We start from the raw sequence: 23,999 nt of genomic DNA, 5'->3' as shown, positions 1-23,999 counted from the left end.
AGAGCTACCACCATTCACCGCTTTTCCTCACTGGTCACAATCGCCTGTCCCGCATTCTGGGGCTGCAGCCTTCAACATTCGTCGTCGCTCTCCCTGCACCTACAGCTACAGCCCACACCCGCGCCACCATCATCTCTTCCCCAGACAGCCGCACAAACCCGCACACGGCGCGCCTCCTCCCACTGCCTGGCGGGTCCTCTTCCAGCACCTTCCTGTGGTGGGCGGGTCTGGCCCACACGTCACCTCCGCAAGGCTCGTTCCCCTTCAGAGCTCTGCCACGCTCAGAGCACACCATGCTTGGGTCTGGGTTCTTTTTGTTTCACATCCTACCAGGACACAGCCACTCCCTTGGGGGCAGAGATGGGGTTTTGTTTGTTTTGAAACAGAGTCTCCCACTGTCTCCTGGGCTGGAGTGCCCACAATGGCGCGATCTAGGCTCACTGCAACCTCTGCCTCCCGGGTTCAAGTGATTCTCCTGCCTCAGCCTCCCTCGTAGCTGGGATTACAGGTGCCCGCTACCACACCCGGCTAAATTTTTGTATTTTTAGTAGAGACGGAGTTTCACTGTGTTAGCCAGGCTGGTCTCCATTTCCTGACCTTGTGATCCACCTGCTTCGGCCTCCCAAAGTGCTGGGGTTACAGATGTGAGCCACCATGCCTGGCCAGGGATGGTTTTTTTTTTTTTTTTTTTTTTGAGACGGAGTCTCGCTCTGTCACCCAGGCTGGAGTGCAGTGGTGCGATCTCGGCTCACTGCAAGCTCCGCCTCCCGGGTTCACACCATCCTCCTGCCTCAGCCTCCCCGAGTAGCTGGGACTACAGGCACCCGCCACCACGCCCAGCTAATTTTTTTGTATTTTTAGTAGAGACGGGGTTTCACCGTGGTCTTGATCTCCTGACCTCGTGATCTGCCCGCCTCGGCCTCCCAAAGTGCTGGGATTACAAGCGTGAGCCACCGCACCCGGCCTAGGGATGGGGTTTTGTTTGGCTCAGTCTGCACTGCCTGGCACTCAGGGGCAGCGCCAAGGACAGAGGGCAACACGGCATGAGCACCATGTGTGGAGTGGCCACCAAACACGGGGACAAGGCCTGGCAACCCTGTGCCTCCTCGACTCACTTTTTACATCAGCGGGTTGTGCCCTGACTGCTACATGTCCCATTTTCTGTCTTCCTCTCTTTCCTCTCCGAGTCTAAGTGGACCCCCAGCTCCCCAGAGCATCCACTGTGCAGAGAGTGCAGAGCCCACACTGCTGCCCACCAACGCCCTGTGCTGCAGGTGGTGTCGATGTGCGTGTGTGAACGGAGACACCACCACAGAAAGGACCTAACAGTTAACACGCACCTCCCAGCCTGCCACCCTACAGCTCCGGCGGGACACGGGCAGTGGGGCTCGGAGAAGGGTCTGTACCTCAGTGGTTTCACTGGCTGCAGTGCTCTCTTCCTTTTTTCTCTCCTCTTCTTCTTGTTCTAGTTCCTTAATACTCTCTTCTAACACATTGGGCCAGAAATCACCTTCAAAATAGGGCAGTTCCTTGGCACTGGTGAGCCTGTCTTCAGTTGCTTGTTTGAAAATATCCTGAGTGGGCAAAGCACAACAGTGAGATGAGGGCCATGCACGCGCGCCCCCCACCATGGTGCGACAGACCCCCACGCAAGCACGCCCCTCACCACGGTGTGGCAGAACCCCATGCACGTGCCCTCCCCACCACAATGCAGCAGACCCCTACACATGTGCACTCCCCACCACAGTGCTGGAGCCCCTATTTGTGCAACAGTGATGCACAGGCCCCAATGCCCACTGATGGAAACAGCTCCAACTGTGTTGGTCTCAAGACGGCCAGGGGAAAGCCCCAATCAGCTGAAGAAAATGCTTCGAAGTTCTCACTTTAGGCTTTTATTTTTCTGCCTTCTAATCTTCGTAAGTGAAGGTAATTAACAAGTATGCGAATGCAAGAAAAAGGCACACAAATATCCTTCACTCAGTTGTGACAAAAGCCACCACCTTCCTTCAGCACCGGGTACCTTGTAGTCATGAATGATCCGCTCTGCAAATGCCTTGTCCAGCATCTTTTTGTACCACTCCTGCAGTCGTTTTGGCTTGGGTATTTTTTGATCAGGTGGGTGGCAATGGAAGATGTAATCATCTCCTTCACTTGGAGGACAGGCCCAGATGTGCCCTGTCACATACCTGCAGGACCCACGCACACAGGTCAGATGAAAGTGCCAGTGAAATCGGCCCTGCCTTTAAGGAGTTATAGCAGAGGAGCAAGGACTCAAGCCAGGACAGAAGTAACCAGAGAGACAGGAGAGAACGAATACCCACAAGGCTGGGTGTGGTGGGGGCAAGGCTAGAACTTTATCCTGAGCAAATGCAAGCCTGCAAATTGGCCCTGAAACACTTCTCCCTTGGGGTCCACATACAGGGCAGGGCCAAGGCTGCAAAGGAAACCGGAGGCCTCCTCAAAGAACCAGGGAATATGATGGCTCATCAAGGCAATGCCATCCCCTTCCTTCTGTGCACTGTAAAGGCAGTTCAGTTGACTATTTCTCTCCAAAGGTCAATGTCAACATAAATCTCATTCATTCTGTTCAAGACACTTTGATCAAATGCCCCTAACCTTTTCAAGTTTCAGAAGGGAATGGGGCAGGTCTAGAGTACAGAAACCAAGTGCTAGAGAAGGCAGCCAGACCCAAGACAGCATACACTGCAGGGTTCCGTTTACACAAAGGATTCAGAAAAGACAATTTCAGAGAGACAAAGTAGATTAGTGGTCACCTGGGGCAGGGATGGATTAACAGCAAGGGGCAGGAGGAAAATTTTTTTTCTTTTTTTTTTGGGGTGGGGTGGGGGCAGAGTTTCATTCTTGTTGCCCAGGGTGGAGTGCAATGGCATGATCTCGACTCACCGCAACCTCCGTCTCCCTGGTTCAAGTGATTCTCCTGCCCCCGCCTCCCAAGTAGCTGGGATTACCCTAGGCACCTGCCACCACGCCCGGCTAATTTTTTGTATTTTTAGTAGAGACAGGGTTTCACCATGTTGGTCAGGCTGGTCTTGAACTCCTGATCTCAGGTGATCCACCTGCCTTGGCCTCCCAAAGTACTGGGATTACAGACTGGGTGAGCCAATTTTTTTTGTATTTTCCTTTTCTTTTTTTTTTTTTTTTTTTTTTTTTTTTGAGATGGAGTCTTGCTCTGTGTCTCCCAGCCTGGAGTGCAGTGGCACAATCTCAGCTCGCTGCAACCCCCGCCTCCTGGGTTCAAGCAATTCTCCTGCCTCAGCCTCTTGAGTAGCTGGGATTACAGGCTCATGCTACCATGCCCGGCTAACTTTTGTATTTTTAGTAGAGACAGGGTTTCACCACGTTGGTCAGGCTGGTCTCAAACTCCTGACCTTGTGATCCGCCCGCCTCGGCCTCCCAAAGTGCTGGGATTACAGGTGTGAGCCACTATGCCCGGTCTTTTTTTTATTTTTAGTAGAGATGGGGTTTCACCATGTTGGTCAGGCTGGTCTTGAACTGCTGACTTCAGGTGATCCACCGCAGCAGGAGGGATCTTATAGGCCAATAACAATGTTCTGAAACTGACTTGTGATAGTTGCACTAATGGGTAAAGTTACTAAAAACCACTGAATCATACATCCAAAAAAGGGGAATTCTATGATATGTAAATTTTGCCTCAATAAAGTTAAAAAAAAAAAAAAAGGGAATGAAAAGGAAGTAAAGGTAGGGAAAAAGCTTGCTACATGCCCAGGAGCCAGACCTGTGAGGCTCGGGGAGCACCTGGAAAGAGGAGCTTTGGAGATTCTGAATTGATCTTAGGATGTAAAAATAAAAACACATAAAACTTAAAATACCCATTATTTCACAGAATAAACATACAGTAAAAAAATAAAGGGTTTTTACTAGTTCCAAATAATTTAATCCAAACTCACCCCAATTTCTTCACATACTCTAAATATCCAATAAGGATCTCATGGTAAACGGCTGTGCGGAGGCAACGTGGCCGGAAGAAATGAATACTATCCAGATAAGAAATGTACACACGCCTGTGGGAAGGAGGCACATGTTTAACTCACAGTATCCCTCAAATTTGAAATCAAACACAAGCAACAAAAAACACCCTGGAAGTTTAATTTTTAGACAGGGTCTTGCTCTGTCATTCAGGCTGCAATGCGGTGGTGCGGTCACAGCTCACTGCAGCCTCAACCTCATGGGCTCATGCAATCCTCCTGCCTCAGCCTCCCATGTAATTAGGATGATAAGGCATGTACCATCATGCCCAGATAATTTATTTTTTTGTAGAGATAGGGTCTCACTTTGTTGCCCAGACTTGTCTCAAACTCCTGTGCTCCAGTGATCCCCCCACCTCGGCCTCCCACAGTGCTGTGACTGGCCAGTTTTTGTTTTGATGGTATTTACACTGGCCACCAAACAGGATGTGATAAACAAACAAACCAAAAACCAAAACAAAAAAACAAAAAAACAAAAAAAACACAAAACAAAAAAACCCAACCCTGCTGCCAATCAGTTAAATGGAATTCAGTTTTTGTCACTGAACAAAAGGATGAATGGCACCACTCGGCACAGAGAGCCACAATTAGGGCAAACTGAGAAAAGCCACTTTTAGTTCACTCTTGCCCAGATTCCTGACTGCACACGAAGTCCCTCGTGGCAGAGCTACTTCCTCTGTTCAGGTGCCAGGCTGCCCCATCCCAACTCCCCAGGTTTACCTGCCTTAGGTAAGAGCGGGTCCCACACAGACTCGCCACACAAAACATGCTCACTGTAGTCATCTCAACAGTTCATTTCCTGCTAGTTTAATGGAAAAAAAAACTAACTGCTTTGGTTAGTTAATTGTGGTTTGATTTACTTTAATCCCCTATGAAGGCTCACAGGCTCCTCTGGGACACTTAACAGCCCTGGTCTATCCTAACACAGCTCACTGAACGACACGCCCCGGAAGGAGCTGGAAAACTACCTCGTGTTTGGAGGGGGGCAATCAGAGCCGTATTCTTGGACGTGCATTCCAAAAAAGCAGACATCCACGCCGTCAATTTCCTCAAAAGCAAACAGAGCTTTGGTTCGATATGGGAAAGATTCAGACATTTCCCCAGAATCCACAAACCTGGAACAAAAGCCAGAGCCGGACATTTACAAAGGCTGTTGCTGACAAGGTGCTTCTGCACACCAGGCCTGCTCCTCTAACTCTGGCCACTGCAGATGAGTGGAGGCATGGCCACCTCCTCAGACCGCGGCCTGGAGTCCTCCCTATGGGCCAATCAGCCCCGGAGCGGGGAGCACCTGCTTTCTGACCAGTTTCCCTCACTAGGGAACTGCACCTCTGTGAATGAAATACGGGATTCTGAGGAGGACTGGCTGTAGAGCAGTCCCCCTTATCCACGGGGTGTTATGTTCCAAGACCAGCAGTGGATGCTGGAAACCGTGGACAGTATCAACCTCTATGCGTTTTTTTCTTATACACCTGTACTAGTCACAAAATTTTAATTTATAAATTAGGCACAGCAAGAGATTAACAAGAATAAGTAATAATAAAACAACAATTATAAACAGTATACTGTAATATGTTATGTGGTCTCTCTTGAAATAGCTTACTGCACTGTATCGGGTAACTAAAACCCTAGACAGGACAACCGCGGCTGAGGGGGCTACTGAACGATTCGCTGCTGCAAAGTCTTTGAAGGATGACCTCAAACTCAAGAGCTTTGCAGAGAGCAGGCTCTGGCAAGCGGGCGTGGGGACTGCTCGCAGAGCACTGCGGAGAGCAGGCACACTGACCGTGACTTCATCCCGGGCTTGACCTCCACCGTCTTATCTGAGCTGGCCACCACTCGGACAAAAACCTCCCCGGCTTCAGGGTGATTCTGGCGCCGCAAAAATTTGTTCACTCGGTCTTCCAAGTGGTTTCCCAGTCTCGTGGTCTGCAGCCCTAGGAAGTCCAGAAGGAGCAGGTGAGAGGGCTTCAACAGCACTGCTGAGACAGTGACTGAGACTACAGAATCCACCCCACTTTGCAGGACAGGCTGATATTTTAAAGGACTAACGTTCTCCAAACACGGAAGAAATCTAATCTGTCCTGTGACAGGAGTGTTACATAAGGGAAAGGTGGACTCTGGGATCTCAGGCACTCCACTCCTGAAAACCGTTTACATGCCCAGGTAACCTGCATCTTTTTCTAACAGTATGGGGCAGAAGAGCAATAGAAGTGGGTCCAAAATTGACAGGGGCTCTAGGGCGGAGCAGAGGGATGTTTCCCTGTTGCTTCCTGCTTTCCCTGGAGGGCAGAGACGGCACACCCTCAGTGGGCTCCTCCTGCCCAGCCCTGAGGAGAAAATCCCTACTACAGAGTCTAACGTGAGCGTGGAATGTTCTAGGGCTGACAAATCAAGCTCTGGCCAGTGCCTGTCCGGTGCCTCAGGAGCTGGCAAAGTATTGGCGTCCAAGCCTGCCCTGAGCCATCGCCTCACGCGGTGCATGAATGAAGTTTCCGAGCCTTGGCGAGGGCAGCCTTTCCTGGGCTCACCTCCCCACCGCCACCCCTCCTCACCCAGGGCCCGCCCCGGGTGGCTACTGTCACAGGAGCTACCCAGAGGCAGGACATTATTTCAGTACAGAGAACTCCTCATATACAGGTTAAAAAACTATAAGGGAAAGCTGCAAAAGGTTCTTAGTGATTATTATAGACAATGAGATTTTCAAAGATGTTTTCTTCTTTACTGGCTTTTAAATATTTCCTACATTAGTGAGAAACAGGAAAATTGGGAATTTTAGAAGATTCCTTAGCGAACTGGAAAATTTAGACCAAACTTCTAAATTTCATTTTTCTGCAATAAACAAACCAGTGGTGCTGATTTTTGGATAAGTTGTACCTGAATAAAAATGATTTAAAAGGAAAAATGTGGCCAGGCACAGTGGCTCATGCCTGTAATCCCAGAACTTTGGGAGGCCGAGGCAGGTGGATCACCTGAGGTCAGGAGTTCAAGACCAGCCTGACCAAAACGGAGAAACCCCATCTCTACTAAAAATACAAAATTAAGCTGGGTGCGGTGGCTCACACCTGTAATCCCAGCATTTTGGGAGGCTGAGGTGAGTGGATCACCTGAGGTCAGGAGCTCGAAACCAGCCTGGCCAACACTGTGAAACCCCGTCTCCACTAAAAATGTAAAATTAGGCCGGACGCGAGGGCTCACGCCTGTAATACCAGCATTTTGAGAGGTCGAGGCAGGCGGATCACCAGGTCACGAGATCAGGACGATCCTGGCTAACACGGTGAAACCCCATCTCTACTAAAAAACAGAAAAAATTAGGACTACAGGCGTGGTGGCGGGCGCCTGTAGTCCCAGCTACTCGGGAGGCTGAGGCAGGAGAATGGCGTGAACCCGGGAGGTGGAGCTTGCACTGAGCTGAGATCGTGTGACTGCACTCCAGTGTGGGCAACACAGCGAAACTGTCTCAAAAAACAAAACAAAACAAAAAAACAAAACCCCACCCACCCAAAACAAAAAAAACTCTTCCAGAGTAACTTCGCTATTTGACACCTGTGATCCCTACATGGCTGCTTACTCCAGGGGTGGCCTCAGACAGTACAGGGGTCTAGGGGCAGGCCGTGCTCACTGCGGTGCATGCTGCACCACCTTCCTCACGGTGCCGCCTCCTTTTCTGTTATCACTTGATTTGGCCACTGTTCCTACTTTTTCATCACTCCTTGCCATTGCTGCAGTTATGTCCTTGTATGTGCCTTTATGCATATGTGCAAATATTTTTATAGGATACATGTGTGAAAGTAGACTTGCTAAATCTAAAAATGAACACTTTAAATTGTGCCCCTCGTTTTCTGGCATTCAACTTATATTTTCATCCACGGCGCATGACAGGGGCCTTTTGTGCCTTTTCCTTTCTGATCTCTGGGCTGTATCTTTTTAAGGAAGGCTTTTCGTAACTCAACACAATAAAATTACTATCTTACTTTTATCCTGAATGCATCTGTAGTTTTGTTTACTTTTCTCGCTTTTAATCTACCTGAATTTGGTTTTGCATATGGTGTATGTGAAGGAGGTGGTTTTCAATGCAAGATTAAGGAAGCATACCTTTACTCTGTGATCAGACACCACAACGCCTGTGCTGACACACACACACACACTGAGAGTAGAGCTACCTCTAGTCTCCTAGGCCCTTTTCTCCTGTAATGTTCCATTTCTAGATCTTGGGCTCATCCACCGCATGCCCACAGGTCTTTCTGGATGCTGCGGTGGGAGTGGGATGGACCTGCTCTGGGACCACTTGTGCCATTCCACCTAGTCACCTCCTGCCCCTTTCAGGCAATGACTGTTCTACGGAGGCCTAGTTCTCTGAGTAATTCTGTTTTGGCTACTGAGACTCTGGCCCAGGGAAGAACTTTCAATTTGCTCAAATGCATTAGTGAACTCACTCAGAATGAATCCTCTGAAGCAGGGCCTCTCAAATGGAGGCAACTGTGCCCCTCCAGGAGACATCTGGCAATGTCTGGAGACATATCTGACAGACATAATTAATTGTTGAGGAAGGTGTTACTGGCACTGAGTGGGCAGAGGCCAGGGATGCTACTAAAATCCTATAATGCACAGGACAGCCCCCAAAACAGAGGATTACCTGGCCTGAAATGTCAACAGTGGCTCAGTTGAGAAACTGAGCTAAGGAAAAGTATTACAATAGTTTATCAATGAGTGGTATTTCAAAAGTGTTTAACAGAGGCAGTGTAAGCTACAGGATAACTTTGGATGTTGGTTAACAACAGAGTTTGAACTTGAATTACGACTCAGTCTGAAGTCTACAGGGTGGCTTCCTCCTCCCCTTCCCCCAGTGCATGGTCCATCCTAGCATTTCCATCTCTCTTCTATTCTGAGCTCCCCAAATGACCCTGGTTCTGTTGGGGATCTCCTGAGCAACATGCTAGTCACCTGTCCTGCCAGAGAAAGGTGACAGCTGTAGGGAGCAACAGGCAAGTGAATGTTAGAACGCTGCTGCAGTTGCCTTTCTTGTGTGGGTTTGCTGGTTAACTCAGCAAAAGGACAGCCTGGCACGTCAAGCTGCAGAAGGCCATCCCAAGACTTGAGAATTGACTCTATTAAATAACCATAAACTTTTGAGAACAATGTGGTCTTAAAAAAAAAAAAGTCAGCCGGGCGTGGTGGCTAATGGCTGTAATCCCAGCACTCTGCAAGGAGGCCGAGGCGGGCGGATCGCAAGGTCAAGAGATTGAGACCATCTTGGCCAACATGGTGAAACCCGTCTCTATTAAAAATACAAAAATTAGCTGGGCGTAGTGGCGGGCGCCTGTAATTCCAGCTACTCGGGAGGCTGAGGCAGGAGAATCGCTTGAACCCAGGAGGTGGAGGTTGCAGTGAGCTGAGATTGCACCACTGCACTCCAGCCTGGCGACAGAGCGAGAATGTGTCAAATTAAAAAAAAAAGAAAGTCTACTCATGCAAAGTTCTTTCTATTTCTGCACAGGCACCACCAGCTGCAGTAACATGTCCAGCCAAGTCCACATGCAGGCCAGGCTCCTACCACTCTCGGGGTAGCGGCTGGTTCCTACAGGCCATGGCTCTGCCCCACTGTAGCAGAACCCAGCACCCACGGGACAGACCCATGGCAGCCCACACAGGGCCCAGGGTTAGAGAGTGCTGGCCAACATTACACCACACATGCACGCACGAGGGGTGAGGGGTCTTAGGTCTAAACCACTTGAGAATAATCTGTTGATAAATTTTCTCAGAATTTACAAAGTTTACTGTACATCTAACCTTTCATCTAAAGCATGCGCTGATCACAAACGCTGACTTTCATATAACAATCAGGCCAAATAGTCCCTTTAAGGGTGGACTGAGATGTTTTACACTCGATGAAGATCCACAGCCCAAGGTTGCGAGTCCTGCTCTGAGCTCTGTGCTCAGCAGCCCCGTGGCTGAGATGACCATTCTGAGAAGCACAGACTTCAGGGACTCACAGCTGTGCTGCCTATTCTCAGTGAAGCCCCTGAAGAACATTCTTGCATTCTTACCCTCATGACTGGCTTGGCTCTCCTTAAGGACGAGACAAGAAAAATACAAAGCACTGGGGAAAAAAACTAACGAAAATCTTTGACAACCGAACCTAAGAACCATGTGTTGAGAGGAACCAAAGGACAATGGGGACAATTTCTACAAGTTTCTAAAATGTGCAGTCCAGGAAACAGAAAGCTTCCCGAAACTTACTCTTAGCACTGAATTTGTTTTCTTTTCGAGGTCTGCCAGTTTTCTTCAAGCAGTTGTCGCACACAAAACTGCAAAAATAATAGTGGTATGATGAGACTGTATATAATGATGTAAACTGTCAAACCAACAAAATGCAGCATTCAGATATTTTGTTGGCAGTTTAAATCACATTATTATAAAATTAAAGAGTGAAGAGGCAGACTGCTTTGATTCCACAATTCCTAAAGCGGACAAACACTTAGAACTTAAATTTAGAACGAACTGCCATCTCTCTTAATTGCTGAGTTCTTGCTGACAACAATGAATGAGATGCAGTAGCCACTGCAACTGCCCCGCCACTGGCTCTGTGCAGAACTGCCCTCCAGGCCAGGGGAAACTACTCACCCTGAAGGCCAAATGATGTCATAGTGCAGAACGCAAATCTGATGCATCTTCCGGCCACACTCCTTGCAATCAACGAAACTAGGAGACAAAGAAGGCACACTGTTAAAGCACACGGAACCACAAGACCAGAGTCACTTGTGGAAGTCTGTGTGTGTGTCCACACCTTGTTCTCTGGGTTACTTGGAGTAGTGCTGACATTAATGCATGTGTTGGCTGATTCAGCTATATTTTACAATGCATCCATATGATATCTTCTATAGGAAAAAGCTTTCTTCTTTTCTTTGTACAAGCGCTTCATTCCTCTTTTCTCCCAATCTCCCTTTGCAACCAGAAAGGAAACTATATTTTTAAAAATTGCTGTGACAAATACGTATTTCACAGGCCGGTATTTCTGACACTGCTACACGTTTTCAAGAGCAATGCCTTCTCTAGGTGATTTCACATGCCTAAACTGACTTAAAAAATAGAGAACAATACTTGTAGAGTTCTAAACATGTGCTCTTAAGTCTAGAATTGTTTAGGATACTAATGGGAAACATGGCCAGTTCAGAGCAGCCACGCTAGGCGTGAGGCACAAAAACACCAGTTCTGAGTCAGTTACAAACGGTGGAATGTGTCAGGCCTACTGGCAAGTTGACAAGGGTTTATTCAAGTAAACACTGGTGAAGCGAGAGGATGGACCACCCGTTCCCCACGAATCCTCCACACTGTTCTACGGCAGCCCACAACCACGGCCCACCAGGACTCCGTCACCTCCAGGAACTGCCTCAACCCAGGAATCTTAAATGCCAAGATGCCTTGAGGTCAAGACCTTGGGTTTTTGTCAGCTCCCTCCCTTGCTGCCACCACAATGCATACCTCCGAGGGGGGGCTGAAGGGACTGGTGAGTAATGTGACTCCCTGTGTGCTCCTGAGCTCTGAGCTACGGCTCCTCTACAGTGTGCCCCTGCCCTTGTCCCCTTAATCTGTCCATTGCACGTGCTATGCAAGCCCTCAGCCATGGGTCTACCCTCATCTGGCTTCTCTGCCCAGTCTGCTGGAGGTAAAGAAAAGACACACACACATTCACTGTGAAAAAAACACACACAAAAATGGCGGCACCCGTTCATGGTCCTATGGCACTCTCTGACAGCCCTGCTCTGTCTGGCTCCCTCTCCCTTCCACGTGGCAGCTGCTCTGAATCTGCACTCCTTTCCTCCAGTGCTTATCCTCCACAAGCCCTCTCTTTGAAAACTCAGCCAGTGAGCTCATCCCCTACGCTAAGAATTTCAAAGGTTGGGGCCAAGAACTTCCTCAATTCCTGTGCCGTCTCCAAAGGTCCCCTGCTCTCAACTCTTCCCTCCCATGTCAGGGGAAAGGAGTGCCCCCCAAAACTACACTGGGGACAGGGGCAGTGGCTCACACCTGTAATCCTAGCATGTGGAGAGGCTGAGGTGGAAGGATTGCTTTACTGGGAGTTTGGGACCAGCCTGGGTAAAATACAGAGACCCCGTCTCTACAAAAAATTAAAAAATTAGCTGGGCATGGTGGTGTGTGCCTGTAGTCCCAGTTACTTAGGAGGCTGAGCTGGGAGGACTGCTTGAGTCTGGAAGGTTGTGGCTGCAGTGAGCTATGACTGCACCACTGCACTCCAGCCTGGGTGACACAGCAAGACCCTGTTTCAAAAACAACAAACAAAATCCAAACAAACAAAACACTGCATATTCCAGACCCCGTGACATCCATTTTGAATTTCCCTCTTTCTCCCACTTCCAATTATTATTGGCCAACTAGGTAGCTCCCCTTCCCTCAGTCCCCCAGCAAGCCCCCCTGCCCAGCTCCAAAAGCTCTTGCTTTAAATGGGGTTTCAGTTTCTTGCCTTCTCCTGCTTTGTGTCTCTTAACTAATCTCTCTACGACAGGACAACATCTTTTCCTCTTCTGATCAGTTCACCTCATAGACCAAAGATGACCCTCTTACACTAGAACCAATGCTATTCTTCAAAACCTCCTCAGCACATTATAGGATAAAGTCTAAATGTCAAGAGACAGTGTAATGGCCCTTCATGAAGTTAACCTCTGCCTACCAACCACTCGCTCTAGGGGCCTTGTAGTTTTATTGAGCAACCTGTGTTCTTTCATGCCTTTGTTTCTAGAATGCTCTGCAGCTTCGACGTAAGTGTCAACTTGTCCAGGAAACCAGGCCCAACTGTGGTGATGCCACTCTGCCCAGGCAGGGTCCCTTCTGTCTGGGACTCACTTGTACTGTCTCCTGCTGCAGCCTGTGCCATTACCCAGCTGTCTCTCTAGATTACAACCAGCAGGAAGGAGACTCTTTCACTCATCCATGTGTTCCCTCTGCCTGGCACCTACTACTTGAATGTAATATATTTTGAAGTTGAAAAGTAGATATAAATCGGCCAGGCACGGTGGCTCACGCCTGTAATCCCAGCACTTTGGGAGGCTCAGGTAGGTGGATCACGAGGTCAGGAGTTCAAGACCAGCCTGGTCAAGATGGTGAAACCTCGTCTCTACTAAAAATACAGGCCGGGCGCAGTGGTTCACACCTGTAATCCCAGCACTTTGAGAGGCCGAGGCGGGTGGATCACGAGGTCAGGAGATCGAGACATCCTGGCTAACATGGTGAAACCCTGTCTCTACTAAAAATACAAAAATATTAGCCAGGTGTGGTGGCACATGCCTGTAACCCCAGCTACTCGGGAGGCTGAGGCAGGAGGAATCGCTTGAACCCAGGAGACGGAGGTTGCAGTGAGCTGAGATTGTGCCACTGCACTCCAGCCTGGGCAACAAGAGTGAAACTCCATCTCAAAAATAAAAAAAAATAATAATTAAAAAAAAAATAAATACATAAATTAGCCAGGCATGGTGGCGGGCACCTGTAATCCCAGCCACTCGGGAGGCCGAGGCAGAGAATTGCTTGAATCTGGGAGGTGGAGGTTGCAGTGAGCCGAGATTGTGCCACTGCATTCCAGCCTGGGGGACAGAGCAAGACTTGTCTCAGGGGGAAAAAAAAAGGAAAGAAAAGTAGATATAAATCATAATGAAACTATAAAGCCAAGGACAGAAAGATACAATGTGAAAAGAAAGGTGGAAAGTCAGGAAAAACAATCCGATGGTCATGAGAGGGGTGGGCGCTCTGCCCTGGCATCTTGCCAAGACTACAGCTCTAGGATTTCACATCATCGTCCTGTCTGTGTACCAGGTGCTGGTAGAGATGAAGTAACCTGCCAAAAGTCAAGCTAGGTTTCCAGAGGTGGCCTGGGTAGAAATCTGTGCTTGCCACTCTAGCCACTGGCTTCCCTGGAGAGGGTCAGGATAGGGAGGGCAGGATCTGTTTCTTGCCTTGGCTGAGTCACAGCCCACATTTCTCAAGTAGCCAACGCTCCTGGAGCCTGCGCTCACCGTGGGGACAAAAAATAGACAGTATCGCCATGCCAATTTAGAGTGCCCTCAGAACTTTACATTGGGGACCTGGGAAGAGGCTACCACACTGAAGAAACTCTGAAGTCTCTTTAGGGGCTGTTATGAAGCAAGGTTAGCAAATGCAGCACTCTCACTCATCACTGTAGAAAAGTGCTCAACAGGGCCGGGCACGGTGGCTCACGCCTGTAATCCCAGCACTTAGGGAGGCCCAGACGGGCAGATCACAAGGTCAGGAGATCGAGACCATCCTGGCTAACACGGTGAAACCCCGTCTCTACTAAAAATACAAAAAATTAGCCAGGCGTGGTGGTAGGCGCCTGTAGTCCTAGCTACTCGGGAGGCTGAGGCAGGAGAATGGTGTGAACCCAGGAGGCGGAGCCTGCAGTGAGCTGAGATCGTGCCACTGCACTCCAGCCTGGGGGACAGACAGAGACTCAGTCTCAAAAAAACAAAACAAAACAAAAATAAAATTAAAAAAAGTGCTTAACAATGGCAAGAACATGTGCCAAGTTTTACATTGTTTGAGAAAGCAGTTTCCAAGAGGTTTTCTTTCTGGTATTTCCCTTTAAACAATACTACTAGTACTATCCCACCAAATACTCCTACCTTTGGTCTCTAAAGATTCATGCTAAATGGCTTCTTAAAGACACCCATGACCAAATTATTAGAGAGGTTCTCATAGAACTAAAACATCCATTTAATCTTATCACTGTTAAAATCCAGTAACTAGAGAACATGTTACAGAGACATACGTATTTTATTTAAGTTTAAAAAGAATCCATATCTAAAAGATAACCTCACACCAGAAATTCCACTTATGGCAACATATTTCCAATGTTTTTACCCACAACCCACTCCATAAGGAGTAACTTTACCGATTTCAAACCAAAACTAAAAGTAGAAAAGAAATAGCTATATACTTACGGTTCAGGGTCTAAGGTATCATTTTTCTTCTTTTCAAACTGATCCTTTGAAATTGTCCTTGTTTTAAAATAAGAAAACATGTTTTATTAACTAAAATTTATCTGTTGAGTATAAACTATAGGGTCTCTGGAATGTTACTTTTTAACTAGTTCTTCAAACAAAAACACATGATGGCCCCTTAAAATCTCAATTACATGTAATAACACAATGAACAGAAAATTTAATTTCGCAGAACACTACAATGTCTTTTTCCACATATTCCACTATCATTTCTTTTCTTTCTTTTTTTTCAGAGACAGGGTCTTGCTCTGTTGCCCAGGCTGGAGTGCAGTGGTGCCATCATGGCTCACTGCAGCCTTAACCTCCTAGGCTCAAGTGATCCTCCTGGGTAGCTGGGACTATAGGCATGCACCACCATGACTGGCTAATTTTTTGATTTTTTGTGGAGATGGGGGTCTCATTATGTTGCCAAGGCTGAACTCAAACTCACCCCGGTTCTGAGTAGCTTGGACTACAGGTACAAACCATCACGCCCTGTTAAGTTTTTTTTATTTTTTGTAGACATGGGGGTCTCACTGTGTTGCTCAGGCAACAATCCAATTATTAATCACACAACTAAAGAGAATTAGGATGACAAGGGAAATAAATTGAAAATGTAGAATTTCAGTCACTTTGGTTTGTTTGTCTTACAAGTTAGGTTTTTTCTGCATTTGAACAAAGAAAATGGTAGAGCGTAAGTGCCTACACTGCTGGAAACCGCTCCTGCGGCAAAGCCTTCCTTTCTGCTGGGGGAAGTCACACTGTGGGTAGGGTGGTAGGAATCATGGAAGACTGGGGAACTCAGTCTGATGAAAAGAGGGAACGGTAGACCCGGGCAGATGTGGTGGGTGGCTGGCAGGTTTTTAGGTATTTGAGCATAGAAATGAGTTGATAACACAATTTGTGCATTTGCTTTTTCTTGCCACACAGTGGCCATTCTATCACTCAAAGGTAACTGCCGAAAAACAAACACTGGAAATACAAGTTTAACCCTGTGAAGGAAATGAACTAATAAAGTCATACCCATCCACTTTGGAGCTGGTAAACAATAGGTAAAGCACTAGTGAGGGAAGGAGACACATTTAGACTTTAGGCTAAAAAATGGGGTTGGAGAACACTGGAATCCATTAATCTGCATTAGAGTTCAGCAACTGAAAGGATGGAGGTTTAAGTTGAGATAAACTAAATGTAAAGGGCAGGGCATGTACAGCAAACTCATTTTTTGCTACTGCCAGTTCTGTAAATGGGGCTACCTGGTTTCTCAGGTGTAACTGAAAATTTACATGGTCGGACATGATGGACCCAGCACTTTGGAAGGCCAAGGCAGGAGGACTGCTTGAGGCAAGAGTTCGAGACCAGCCTGGGTAACAACAGTGAGACCCCATTTCAAAAAAAAAAATTAAAATAAAGAAAATTTATAATTCCCCAAAATGGAAGTTGACAACCACTAGGAAAAAGCAATTATTTCAGAAAAAAAGACAGATCAAGGTCAAGAGAGACCAGTAGTCTCCAGTGGTAGGCCACAGTACCACCGCCTTGAATGATAAAGGCAGAGGGGGCACTGTGGTTCAGCCAAAACACATTTTTCAGTGTAAATGTCTATGTATACACATATTCAAATTAAATGTGAGCATAGTTAACATGAAGCAAACCCCACAACACAACAGACTGTAATCCCAGCACTTTGGAAGGCCCAGGCAGGTGGATTGTGCTTCAGTCTAGGAGTCTGAGAGGAGCCTAGGCAACATGGCAAGACCTCGTCTCTACAAAAAATACAAAAAAATTAGCTGGGTATGGTGGCGTGCACCTGTAATCCCAGCTACTTGAGAGGCTGAGAAAGGAGGATCGCTTGAACCCAAGAGGTCAAGGCTGCAGTGAGTCGAGATAGTGCCACTGCACACCACCCAGGTGACAGAATGAGAACCTGTCTCAAAAACAAAAAACCAAAAAACATTGCATGAAAGTCAAAATGGCACTGGTACCTTCTTTATAGTCACTGGTAAGAGGAAAAAGCAATTTAAGGTCACCCTCCCTCACCCAAGAAAAAATGACAGGATGGTACTTACGTCTGGGGCTGTGAAGGGTCGTCACCCAGGGTCACATTCTCGCCCTGGATCTCTGTGAAACACTTCTCACAGAAATGATACCTGTCAGCAAGAAGGCCATACTTGGGTGAACTGGTCCATCATAACACACAGCCACCCAAGCAACGAAGCCACCAATCAGAGCAGGGCAGAGCACCACGACGAAGGGGGGGCGTTGTTGGTTGATTGATGGGTCAGTGAGGACAATGAAAGGAACAGGGGGCAGGTGGGGAAAGGCAGGATTAGAGAACAGGGAAGGGAACAAATAGCACAGACACAGAGGTAAGACGCAGACACCAAGACAACACAGAGCAGAAAGCCAAGGCAAAGCATTGATTAGCATTCGGTCTCATTGCACACATCACAGGCCATCATCACTAACAACGACAGGCTCGGTCCGGCTCCAAGAGGCAAATGTTTTCAAGGAGTTGTTAATACTAGAATTGCATGGAGCCCAAATTTAGGAATCTGAATTTTGTTCTTACTCAGAGAAAGTCAAATATAACTCCAGGGTTTGAGATGGAAAAATTTACTTGAACAAAACAGTCTGACAAAAGGCCTTAAAAAAGCAATTTAAACTGAAATAGCTTTATTTTTCAAAATGGAAAATTTATGCTTGACAGCAATTCAGAGATTTTATTTCTGGTATTAAGCCAGATCTTTAAATGTATGAAAATGCTGAGCACCCAGAACTGATTTTAATTTTTTCCTGTTTTTTTTCAATGTTAATCATTCAGTTAATTGTGTTACAATACAAATGAAACCAAATCCATATTCTAGACAAACATTTAACATAAATGCAGTCAGGGTCAAAGACTTTCCACCCATTTATCAATATGAATATACAGAGTAAGCAATGTGATATATTGTATGAGAAATACAATATATGTAAATCCATGAACAATCTTTGAAAATTCAATTCTAAGCTTTGATTCGACATTTTTGGTACTGGGACCAATCATTCATCAATCTGAAAGACTTAGCGAATGACTGTTCTGACTTGGGGGCAATCTAAGTTAAGTGAATTTAGAGTTAATCTTTAAAGAACAATCTGCATTTGAGAAATTATCCATCACCCCAATTTCTTGTAAGACAATACAGAGCCTGGGCTCAAGCTATCAAATACAAACAATTAAAATAAAAACTACTAAATGTTTGGAAAGGACATAAATGAGAAATCAACAGAAATGCAGGCTGATGCTGCATAAAACAAGATGAGTACACAAGAATACCGTAAGAATAAACAAGCGGGTAGAGGTGGATCACACAAGCAAGAAGAATGAGCGTCAGGTAGTGATGGCAGCACGAATGCAGTTTAGTGCTCAAAACTATGTCTACAAGATGCCAGGAAGGATTAGTATTAAAAACAGTGCGACAGGACTCAAGCGCCAGGCTGAACCACCAAGTGCATAATGGGACGCAGCAGCTGCAGTCTCACTCACTTGCGCACTCACACGGCTACAGAAGACTGAGGTGTGGGCCACTGTGTGGCCAGTTCACTACCACTAGGACAGGTCCCCCACAAGTCCCAAATCTAATCTTAATTCAATACACTGAGCATTTTGTCTGTTGTATTTCACTAACCACACACATACAGCAAATTTTAAAGCATACAACTTCAGTGCATGCACATCTCAAGATGAGCCAATTTTTTGTGTTTGGTTGATGAGGAACATGACAGATTCACTGGATTAATGAAGGTTTCTTGCTGGGACTAATTTATTTGGCACTAACTCAATTAATAAATTATGTCAGGATTTAACACTCTGACAGGGAACAGGCAGATTAATATTTTTCTTTAAATATGTATTTTTTTTTCCCCCTGAATGAACTATAGCAATATTCTGGCCATTCACTATTTTGTAAATATCCTAAAATCCTGTATGGAGAAGAACTTCCGTGTGCAGGAGGGTATGGTCATCACTGGCAAGAAGGAATTAAAGTACAGAAACTATAAACCAATTCAGTGGCAACCAAAACAATACACAAAAAAGACATTCCCTCAATCCCCAATACTTCCCTTTTATAAGTAAAACTCCGAATTGAGTGCTCCATTCATGATACAATCAAACACGCAGCACTATGGCCAACTAGAAGGGACCATTCAAGACATTCTGAAATGAAACTCCCACCATCATCACAGGTGAGTCTAGATGGTTTTAAAATCCTGGAGAAATCCTTTGCTTTTATTTAAGGACAGCAAGCCCAGCAACACCCAGGAAACAAGAACCATAAACCCATCTTTTCCCACCGAGGAAAGTGACACAGAGGGAGGCACTGGTGGTGGAATGGCAGCCCATGCTGAGGAAACTGAGGCTCTACCTGTATGATTGACTCCCACCCTGGAAAATCCCAGGATCAGAACCAGGGAGGCATGTCAACAGACTCCTTGTCTGCCCCAAAACTGCTGGAGAAGTGGACAATTTAGCCTGTTCATGTTTAAGAAGGGGAGGAAGAGGGGCCCGTGGCTTCACTTTATTACTGTTCTGAGAGAGGAAGACAGCACACAGAAAAGGGAGCAGTCACCCCCAACTAGTAAAATCACCTAAAGCAACCCTGGCAGTCAATGAGTAATAGATGTTATTGCCAGAGTGCCCCTACCTTCTTACCTAGTCCACACTTTGTTCTCCCTGGAAACACATAAAGATTTAGAAATTCACTTTTCAACTTAAGCGCCTAGATGACATTTTGCCTGGTGTGAAGGAAGCAGCTTGATGAATATGGAATTGCAAAGGAGAAATACTTCACATAATCCAGTGATAACGCATTTCAGGGTTGCTAAAGTTAGTACAATGTAACTGCATAGTTTATCTGTAAGGGTAATTTAATATATGGACTAAGTTTTCAAATGCAGATTGTTTTAAGTACCGTATCAGTACATATTACTGGGATATCTATAGATAATATTTATATTATCTATAGATACTAACTGGGAAAGCCAAAGAACAGTTTTTCCAACATGAGTTACTTTCAAATTTGCAAAGTATGAAAACAAGTGAAAATGTAACCATACGCTTGCTTATATATTAGGGTTTCACTTGTTTAAATGATCTGTAGGATTTTTTTATTGTTCTAAGTGCCCAGTTTAGGACTACAAGTGCCAAGACAATTATTCATAAGAACACTTGCAGTGTTCATAAATAGTCAAAGTTGAAAATAAAAACATAAGCAGTTAAAGTATTTGTTACAGAATCAGGCCACTGCTTTCTTAGGATTCTAACATGCTAACCTACTCAGATACACTGTTAGAGAGCATGCCTGTGATCAGCCAAGGAACGCTACGCCTACACTTTAAAAATTATCACTAATAAAATGGAACTCCTTTATTTGCATTTCCACTCTTAAAAATACATTACTTTTGTTTAGTAAAAATAAAGTTCTATACAGAAATAAAATTAGACGTTTCAGAACTTTCAAGATAATCCTGTCTTTACAAGCCATCAGTGACTCTTTGATCCTACCAATTCCATTTAACTTTAATTGCTCTCCATGTAAAAGACCAAAAATCTGTGCAAATCAGCAAAGACAGGGTACCAACGGACCCAGGAACAGGCCCCACAACACTTTGGAGACAGTGGTAAACAATCTACCTTGCTTCTAGACCAAAACTGTGTTGGGCAACGTAGCAGGCGTGGCATTTTTCTGGGTATAGTTAATATTAACCTTTCTCTTAAGATATCATTAACTTTATTTTGCTTGGCACAAATGGTTTTTAAAGTGCATTCCTATTCATTATTTCATCATTGAGGACTTGACAAAATGAGGCTTCGAAGGAAGACGCTATTGTCTGTATCACAGACAAGGCTAAGCTTAATACATTAATACATCATGGGGTCTGCTGAAGGTCATAGGGCTAAAAGCATAAAAGAAGTGGCCACAACTTCCAAAAGAGCAGCAAGTCACTATGGGAGAGATCCCATTAGATAGGGGCTATGGTATCATTTTAAACTTGATCATAAAATGTTTCTATTGATAAAGGGCAAGTTGTGATGGAAATCAGACTCTGAATGTTAAACTATTTTCAGCAGGACAATTGCACACGCTGCACTTCCAGCAGGGATGCAGTTTAGGGTCTGTCCTTCCCCCTTGCACCAGTGTTTCACTACATTGTCCAGTATTAGGAATAAGCAGGCCAGGCTTATTCCTAATAGAAAAGGCTTAGGAACCTTTTTTTGAGACATTTTTGTGTCAAAAGGATTTTTTTAAAAACATTTTGATGGGAGTTATTACTTATCTTGAATATGGATTTTTTTTTAAACATTAAAGAATTAAAACACATAACCATAAAATTCCAAAATTTTCAAGCCTGTGAACAAATAACAAAAAGCGTTCTGTCTTCTTTGAAGTATAGGACATAATTACTACGACCAAACGAGGGTAAAATAATAAAAAACGCCAAACCCCAGTGTTGACACTTAATATTTGAACCTAAAGACAAAGAACAGGCACAAAGCTCTATCTTGGCCACAGAGAATCCAGCTGCTGGCTCGTAAAATGGAGGCAACGTCACAGTTTGAGCAAGATTCCTGCCCTGTGCCTCCACGCATGGTCCGCTCACACTGTAGCCGCACACGGACACTTACACGCTGCGGTACAGATAAGCTGACTTCTCAAACAACCCCAAAACTACGCAAGCTGTATTTTATGGGAAACCACAACAAAAAATACTATTTTCACTCTGCATCTATTTTAAGACAGGAGATCTATTCTTTAGCCATCTTCATATTCCAAAAGAATGGCAAGTATTTCTTAAGCAGATCCGCTACTCACAAAACCCTGAAATGGCCATCTCATAATAGGAGGGTGATTCTTGAACTCAGTTAAAACACCAGATCTCATTTTGTATCGTGCTGCTAGTGTAAAATTTAAAAATAAAGATCATGGATCCTTTTCCCCTGCCTTAAAGGAAGTAGCACTCGTGCAAGTCTTTCCATGAGACTGATCAGCCCAAATTACCCAGCAAATATTTGCAGGCAGAATAGTAAAATCCACATTTTCTACCCTATGAACATCTTGAAAAAGGCGGGCCAACCTTTATCAGAGTTACTGTCAACTTCAGACGCTTGCTTCTAGGGCTGCGTTTTAGAACAGGCATGGCTGAAGAAATAATGTACCTAATCCAAGTAGTATGGCAAGACTTGGCTCTGAGGTTACAGTTTTTACATTGTAAAAGTATGCTTTATAACTAACTAACAGGCCATGGGCCTAAGTGACTAACAAGACACTGAAACCGAGCCACTTTCTTTCTTTTTTTTTTTTCAAATAGAGATGAGGTCTCACTATGTTGCCAAGGCTGATAACGTAACTCCTGGGCTCAAGCGATCCTCCCACCTCAGCCTCCCAAAGTGCTGGGATTACAGGCGTGAGCCACCACACCCGGCCTGAAATTCGGCCACTTTTTATTGGAACTTCAGGAAAGAAATAATGTACACAGACTATAACCAGATGAACGTGCCTTGCCCTAAGACATAATGCAGGATGCTGCTTGACGCTTACCTATTCTGATAGCTGTAGTAGGCAGCATCGCGAGGAATGGTACACAGCTGCTTCCCATAGCAGCACAAAGTCTGTGGGGAAAACTCATACTGCAAAAATAAAGGAGAAATACTTTTATATGAAAATACATTCCATTTACTGTCCTATAATGTTCTAGTCTACTATAGAGACTAGCAAATTATTTCTGTTAGTATATTAGATAGTTTTCTAGCAATTTTAGTAGCTTTAAACACATTTTGGGATAGCATGTGATAGAACTGGCTCTAAGAGACATTTACTACAGAAAGGTACCACAGGCAGAGAGGGGCAGCCAGAAACGCTTCCCCATGGCCTCCCTCAGTAAACGCCTGTACACCCAGCTCTGATCACCCATCACATCACTTCAGGCATCAACTGTGTCACCAGACAGCAGATTGCACATATGCACTCCCAGTACACAGACATGGTCTCATATTAGTATAACACCCCTGTGGCTGGATTAACCAGGAAAATACACTTTCCGGAAAAACTTAAAACTGTACCTTGCGTCCACAGCAATATCCAAGGGACTGCATGACAGGGTCAATTTCCTGCTCAAAGACCTCTGCAAGCTTACTACAAAACTTATAGACTCGTGATGTCTTGCGATTATAGAGCCAGGCATTGTTGAACATGAGCCAGACGTCGTCCACGTACTGCCAGGGCTCTTGGTATTGCCCTGTGTCCAGCTTCCGCTTGATGGTGGAGAGGTCCATGGGATTCTTTACAATGTCAAAATAGTCCTTAAAAAAATAATGGTCTCAGTATAGGGAATCCCCCAATATCCAAATGCCAGTCTTATCTGGCAGCTTTGTTTTAAAATAATAGAAACAGAAAGTACCAAAATAACTTCCATTCCCAACAGTAAGAAATGGGAAATGAAAAGAAAATAACCTCTGACGCAACTGATTTTACTCACTAAAAGTGTAATTAGTATTTTCAGGTATGATCACATTATAACACTTCAAAGGCAAAGTAAAGAAAAATTGTTAAAAGATACTTCTAACAAAAAATTTTAAAAATAGATCTTTAATCCACTGAATTAAAATAGTGAACAAGTTTATCAAACAGTGTGTATTTCTAGGTATTCACTCTTGATCCTAGCAAGCAAAACAAAATTCCAAGACAAATATAAACACAAAGCTAGGAATGACTGCTACATAGAATCGGCTGGGTCCCCATGGCCTTTGCAAGGCTATCCGGGAGTATAGAAGAGAGAAGCCCAAATATTTTTTTACAGTTCATGTTCACAAATTCTTTCAGACAGAAATGACACAAGGCCCCAAATATAAAGTGAAGTCTCAGGGGCATGTGCTTCCCTTGCTTCAGTGCAACCCTCCAAGGACCAGGGCTTCATGAACAGGTGAAATCAAACAAAATTAACA

General features: G+C 45.3%; 1 protein-coding gene across 10 annotated transcripts in view; it reads right to left on the bottom strand.

The window, feature by feature from the left end:
* The window catches only part of CREBBP (CREB binding protein), a 156,472-nt gene that overhangs the window by 10,301 nt on the left and 122,172 nt on the right, over nt 1-23,999 (bottom strand). For 6 of the 10 annotated variants that reach the window (XM_055242836.2, XM_063618264.1, XM_055242832.2 and 3 more), the window contains 11 exons: nt 23,118-23,357; nt 22,597-22,685; nt 17,083-17,193; nt 14,978-15,034; nt 10,632-10,709; nt 10,248-10,315; nt 5,794-5,944; nt 4,976-5,122; nt 3,930-4,043; nt 2,021-2,186; nt 1,407-1,574 (listed from right to left, as the gene is read on the bottom strand). In XM_055242836.2, the coding sequence (XP_055098811.1) occupies nt 1,407-1,574; nt 2,021-2,186; nt 3,930-4,043; nt 4,976-5,122; nt 5,794-5,944; nt 10,248-10,315; nt 10,632-10,709; nt 14,978-15,034; nt 17,083-17,193; nt 22,597-22,685; nt 23,118-23,357 (1,389 nt within the window). The remainder of the gene's footprint in view (nt 1-1,406; nt 1,575-2,020; nt 2,187-3,929; nt 4,044-4,975; nt 5,123-5,793; nt 5,945-10,247; nt 10,316-10,631; nt 10,710-14,977; nt 15,035-17,082; nt 17,194-22,596; nt 22,686-23,117; nt 23,358-23,999) is intronic. The other 4 variants (XM_055242835.2, XM_055242830.2, XM_063618265.1 and 1 more) reach the window with 1 other exon arrangement.

This window comes from Symphalangus syndactylus, chromosome 14, assembly GCF_028878055.3.
Source record: "Symphalangus syndactylus isolate Jambi chromosome 14, NHGRI_mSymSyn1-v2.1_pri, whole genome shotgun sequence".
Lineage (NCBI taxonomy): Eukaryota > Metazoa > Chordata > Mammalia > Primates > Hylobatidae > Symphalangus > Symphalangus syndactylus.
The sequence above is the reverse complement of the archived record's forward strand: the minus strand, read 5'-3'. Positions and strand labels throughout refer to the sequence as shown.